Source organism: Gavialis gangeticus, unplaced genomic scaffold (genome assembly GCF_001723915.1).
Source record: "Gavialis gangeticus isolate Ggan-Ray unplaced genomic scaffold, GavGan_comp1, whole genome shotgun sequence".
NCBI lineage: Eukaryota > Metazoa > Chordata > Crocodylia > Gavialidae > Gavialis > Gavialis gangeticus.
In genome coordinates this window covers 99,415,366-99,421,788 of record NW_017729022.1, presented here as the reverse complement: position 1 = coordinate 99,421,788, position 6,423 = coordinate 99,415,366, and the positions used below count along the sequence as shown (strand labels likewise).

Here is a 6,423-nt window from a genome sequence, read left to right as displayed (position 1 = left end):
GGCTGCCTGCTGTGGGCTTGGGGCCAGGAGCTGTGCTGGCCTCTTCCTGCTGGGGGGGCTGGGCTGGGGCTATGCTCAGGATATGTGGGGGCGGGGGTGTGGTGGGTGGTGGTGGCGATGGGAGGAGTGGCCACAGGGAATTTTGGGTGACTATAGCCCACCCCATAACCACTCCTCTCCGTGCCGCCATTGCATGCTCAGAGCCCAGCCCTGGCTCAGTCCCCTTGCCGGGAACAGGCTGGCACAGCCCGTGGCCACAAACCTGCAGCAGGCAGCCCACGCTCGCCCTGCACACAAATCCAGTGGGTGGGGCCACATGCCCCCTGATGCTTCCCCAGGGATGTGTCCAGTGGTGGAGAGTAGCGTCCACTCCAAGCCCCCTCGTGCTCCTGACAAGCTGGCCACAGCCCTGTCCTGGCCCACAGGTCACCTTCACTGCCCTGGCTGGGTAGCTCCTACCCCTGCCCCTGCCCCACTCCCTCCCTCACCGTGGGGGCCTCCATCTCCCCCACCCATGCCCTTTCCCTTCCCCCACCCTTTCACCCCACCACAGACATACCGGCTGGACACTGCTCTCCAAGCTGCCCAGCTGCATTCCTGGCCATGTGTATGCTGTGGATGCGTATGTGCACGCAACATTTATCAGTGACATTATAGTCTATGCTGGCCAAAAAAAGCTGATTGCTGATAATGTTAATTTTCCTTTTTTCAGTACCAATCCGATATGCAACTGATACATTGGTGTATCTCTATTTCTACCATTCTTGGGACTGCTTTAGGAGTAAGGTATCATGCAGATTGAGTAAGAGGGGCAAAATTTGGCCCCAGTTTGGAGGCTGGAGGAAAGGAATCTGTAATGGATGCACATGATATCCTAAAGTTGTAATTATCTATGAATTTTATGAAGAAAGCTAGCAGCCACGTTTAGAAATTTCTACTCTAGGACTACAGACCTATAATTCAGAATTGAGCCTAGGTCAGTGCAAGCTTTGTGACTTCTGTGCCCTCTATAGGAAAGCACGACAGAGTGTCTATCACAGGACATAACAAGACAAGATACGCAACCATGTGCCTCTCATGTCCTAGCAGTGTGATTATCTCCTGATAACTACATGCCTGGAACACTCTTATGGGTTCAATAAACAGTTTTTTATTTTGTTAAGCGAAAGGATAGATTCAGCAGTTTCATGCTGATCAGCACTCCCAGATAAAACATATACTTCACAAGGATTATAAAACTTCAGTGATTGAGGAAGAATGCTGATACATATAACAGGTAAATTAATCTTGGTTAACCACCAGTCCCAGGGCAGAGGAGAGTGGTTAATTATAGCAAAAAGCCCAAAATATCTTCCAAAGTATTGCTTCAAACAGTGAGTAAGAGGCAGCATGGATACTAACAAACCCTAAACAAATAATTAGTTGTTGTCACAGATCAATGCAAACATGCTGAACAACAGTGCTGACATTGTTACAAACAGCCACAAAGGACTGAACCAGTACAGCTGCCTCGTGCCCCTATGGAAATTAAGACTGGATGGAATTTATTGAAACCCCTAATCTTAGCAACTAGCTAGAGAAAGCACAGGGAGATGTTTCAGAAAGTATAAAAATTCAAATGTGTGCATGTGCACTGGTGAACATATTTTAATCTCACTTTTCACAAAAACGTTAGGATATTGGCGGACAGAAGAAAACTTGGGAGCCCATCTGCTTCATTGTCTTTGATGAGACTACAATAATTTTCATTCCCAATGACAAGACTGAGTCATGGCATTAGAACTCCAAAGTTTTTTTCACTGAATTTAATGCTCTCTGTAACAGGGCCTACTCTTTTAAGCCCTCATACTTCTAGATTAGAAAAACCAAACATGCCTGGTGGAGTGAAGAACATTTCCAATTCATTGTTTAAACCTAAGGGCCACATTTTCTCCTTTTAAATCCCTTTCCACGTCACGCAGAGGTGTGAGTTAAAGTATCATCTTTACTTGAAGAACTTTACTGCTGGTAGCAGGGTGATACCAGATCAATTTCCATATACCTCTTGTTCCTTAGCTTTTGAAGAAAACTGATTTTTCTCCACGAGAAAGTCTGCCTTCACCATTGTCATTTTCAGAATTGCTGTCGCAGCTTTCTTACATTCCCTTCATTTCAGTCTATACTTTAGCTGCATCAGATATGTATGTGGATGGAAAAATCTTTCAGTTACAGGTATTCCTATGGCCTCAGTCCTATATTATTAAACCACTTTAGGATTAGAGTCTCATAGAATCCCTGTGCGGAAGGCAGTGCTATGCATCATAAAGATTTTAGGCACAAAGAGACCAAGCGACTTGTCTAAGATTATGCAGGAAGCTTGCAGTAGAGGAAGAAATTGAACCTGGGTCATTAGCCAGCTCTAGAACCATTAGACTGTCCTTTTCTTTTCTCAGTCTGTCTGTTGTTGCTCTTCTCATTTATTTGTTGTCAAATGTACTTGGTTGATGTTTAATAAATTGTTTAAAAAGCTGCCTTCTTTTTGTTTTTAAATTGTAGGAACCAAATATTTTAAGCCCAGTACAGGATGGGACCAAAAAACCACAGATTGACAGCAATAAGAGTAATAATTACAACATTGTTAAGGAGGTTGGTATATGTACAAGTATATTGCACATGCTGGTGCAAGGCATTAATATTTGTTGCTAGAACATGTAATCTCCTTTATCACATTTTGTTTTGGGGGGTTTTTTTTTTTTTTTTTTAGATTTTGATTCGACTCAGCAAACTTTGTGTCCAGAATAAAAAATGTCGAATTCAGCAGCAGCGGTTGTTGAAAAATATGGGAGCCCACTCAGTCGTACTGGACCTTCTCCAGATACCCTATGAACAGGTTATACTGAAAATTACTTTACTGGGAAGGGGAGGAATGCACAAAGTAAACAGTTATAAAAGGGTCTGACCCACAGACAGATTTTTATAGTCTTAAATGAGCTACAAAGCAGACTCCAAGTGATTATGCAATTTTCTTATTTAAGAATAGTAAATCTTGAACAATTTTTAAATCTGACTGTCTAAATAAAGAATAAAAACAGCATTTATCTTCACAGGTGCTCAAAAAAGCTGTGATATTTTCCCATATTCAGAATAAGCAGTTTAGTCACTGCAAGCTAGAAATCATTGACCTAATGGATCCTCCAGCAGGATGTCCAGCACTCTCAGGGGAGTGCTCTGTTTGGTACTTTAGAGACATAACGGGCATATCTGTATCTATGACTCAAGCCTTATAAAGCCTCTATCTTGGCAAAGCTGTTATTGTCTCTAGTGGCTGTTTTAGAATTGAAGTGGCCCAGATTTACTCATCTGAGCATCCAAATGAATGGATTTGTTGTCTTTAGCTAGAACCAGCTCGGTCAAATTAGATAGATCTTGCACTGGTACTGAAAAGAGATGGAACCCGTTTATGGTCTTCTTTTATATTTTCCTGTGTCTGACACTTTAATGTTGTGATTTTGACACTTGGTTCAGTTCTCCTCAGGGCAATAGTGAGTTGTTCATAGAGCAGACTTACCACATTCTTGTTAATGTATTATGCTACAAGTTTGGAAAATGGGTGCTGAAAGCTAGGCAAGAAAATACATATTTAACTACAAAAGTGGCTTGATTTGCAGACGTGCTGAACAGTCATTGGAATGAATAGAATAGGACCAATTTTTGAAAACCAGGCCACTTGTTTAGGATCTGAAGTAAGGAATTAATAGATTAACAGTGAGCACACACTGGAAGATCTTGTCCTTAGCTTTATCATCTTTAATATAGTTATTATAAAGCAGCGGTTCCCAACCCCAGGTCACGACCCAAATGAGGGTTCCAGGGACAATGCCAGTGGTGCCGCACAGAAAAGATGAGCCACGTCATGTGCTGGGAGCTCCTCCGCCCCCCACTGCTGCTGCCACTGCTGCCCTCTGCTCCTAGCAGCGGGTCTCAGAAAAAAAAGTTGGGACCCACTGTTATAAAGTCTACTGAACGAGCCAAAATAAAGTTAGGCTGCACACAGATGTCACCTTTATGCTGGCATAAACATTTTTATGGTGGCACAAAACTGAAGAGAGCAGTTGTCTTAGCCCTTTGTTGTACCACAAATGCCCAAATTTGTGTGAGCATGATAATTCCTAGTCATAGTTCATGCCACCTTTCTGCAGCTGACATCTGTTTGCTTATGGTGGGAGAATATGGGCTGTGCAGGACTGTGTGTGATCTCTCCACCATGGGGAGAGGCTGCCAGGGCTTCAGGAGGCTGATCCTGTGCTCCCTGGGAATCCCCCTGCAGCAGAATTCCTAGGGTATGTGTCTGCAAACTCAGATGGAGGGAACCTCTTGCAGGAGATTCCCACCATGCATGTATTTGGGGCATACATCTTCAAGTGGGAGAACCCCTATGGGGGTTCCCCTGCTTGCAGACCTACACCCCTAGTTGGGGTGTGACACCCATGGTCATTGTCCTGCAGTATTGGGCCCCTGAAGCTCCAGGCATGGTAGGGGCCCAGTAAAGTGGGGCAACAGCCCCAGTGATATCTGTAGATACTGATTAAATGAATTGGCTGTTCTGGGACACATCCCAGCTGAGCTGATCCCGTTTCAAAGACAACATCTATTTATACCTGCAGTTCACCTCAAAACACAGAAAAGGGTCACAGTATATTTGAGCTGAACCTGGTGGTCTTATTAGTCCAGGTCATGAGCACCCTGGGCTAAAGAAGGTCAAGATGGGGAGTAGTGGGAAATGCAATGTCTGTTGTGATTTCTTAGTGACTCCCTGAATTCAGCAAAGGTGGTGCCATTGGTGGGCTCTGGAAGAAACTGGTCAGCCATTCTTGCTGAAGGGAAAGTATCTACTTTTTAAGACTCAGGAAGCTGGAGGACAATTAGTTCATTAATTGCCATGTCTTTTAGCAAGTATGTTTGTCTCATCTGATGCATTTGACTTTTTTCATCTGTAGACTGATGAGAAGATGAACGAAATTATGAACCTAGCTCACATTTTTCTGCAGAATTTCTGTCGAGGAAATCCTCAGAATCAGGTTCTTCTCCACAAAAACCTCAATTTGTTCCTAACACCTGGAGTAAGTATTTCATTGCACAATAACTTACAATTGAAAATAGATTAACCTGAATTTTACTTGCTGGCATTCGTAAAGCCAAATATAGCAATAGAGAAATGATTTCTTTTGTTTCTTCTCCATTAGTTTTACCTTCCCTCTCTCTTCTTTCTTTCTCTTTTGTTTCTTTTTTCATTGTTTTAAAGAGACCAAATTCTAAATTGGAAAGGAACCGTGCAACTATAGTTTTCTGTAAGCTGCCTGAAAAAGGTCCAATGTTTTATTTTCGTGACATTATATCACATGTGGTTGGATTCTGATCTTACTGACACTACTGTAATTCTAGTGAAGTCAGTGGAGCTACTACACTCATATACAACCCCTCTGAGATCGAATTCAAGCCTGCAGCCTTTAACTAGTGATATTTTCTCTCTTTCTACCTAAAACTTGATCTTCCTTTTTATTTTCCTGCTAAATCACTTTCACGTACTGGTCTCTTTCCTGAAGTTCCCTAACTTTTTGATTTGTTTCATTGTTTTTATTGGTGAATGATGTATTGTTGTTATACAAAATTACAGTCTTTCCAGCTTGCTGGATGGGAGACCTGTTGAGCAGAGTGCCCTTGTGTTAGAAATAATATAAGAGTGTTAGAAGCACTGTGAATACAATGGCCTGAGTATTTCCCACCACCATGACCTTTTAAAATTTTTGTGTGAACTTCATGCTGTTGAAGGGTGCTGGGCTGAGAGTCCTGGAGACCAAGGACCTGATTCTCATTGATGTTAAACACCCTTAGCCAGCATATGGGTCTTCAAGTGGGCATTAATTTAATATTTTTTGGTGTGTGGTAGATGGTCCTGGTTTGGAGTCAAGGATGATTGGGGTTTCTATGGGCGGACTTCAGTGAGCTAAGGAGAATAGTCGGGGAGGCACTGAGGTCCTGGAGGGGAGGGGAGTTGGGTGTCCAAGAAGAGTGGTTGCTTCTTAAGGAGATGATCCTCCAAGCCCAAAGGGAGGTAATCCCAACACAGATCAAAGGGGACAGGAGGGCGCAAAAACCCCCATGGCTCACCAGAAGTATCCGGGAACATCTCCTAGCCAAAAGAGAGGCGTACACCCAATGGAAGGGAGGGGCCATCACCAGGGAGGACTATACTGCAGTTGCTCAGGGCTGCAGGGGGGTGGTCAGGAAGGCCAAGGCGGAGATGGAACTGGGACTAGCTACACAGATCAAGGACAACAAGAAGTCCTTTTTTAAATACATAGGGGGTAAAAAGAAGGTACTGGGTAACGTGGGGCCTCTGCAGGACACACTAGGAAATCTGGTCGTCACACCAGACAGCAAAGC

General features: G+C 43.5%; 1 protein-coding gene across 4 annotated transcripts in view; it reads left to right on the top strand.

Moving 5' to 3' along the window:
* ITPR2 (inositol 1,4,5-trisphosphate receptor type 2) overlaps positions 1-6,423 on the top strand; it is a 533,709-nt gene that overhangs the window by 247,177 nt on the left and 280,109 nt on the right. For all 4 annotated transcript variants that reach the window (XM_019515702.1, XM_019515703.1, XM_019515701.1 and 1 more), the window contains 3 exons: positions 2,536-2,625; positions 2,744-2,869; positions 4,977-5,099. In XM_019515702.1, coding sequence (XP_019371247.1) covers positions 2,536-2,625; positions 2,744-2,869; positions 4,977-5,099 — 339 coding nt within the window. The remainder of the gene's footprint in view (positions 1-2,535; positions 2,626-2,743; positions 2,870-4,976; positions 5,100-6,423) is intronic.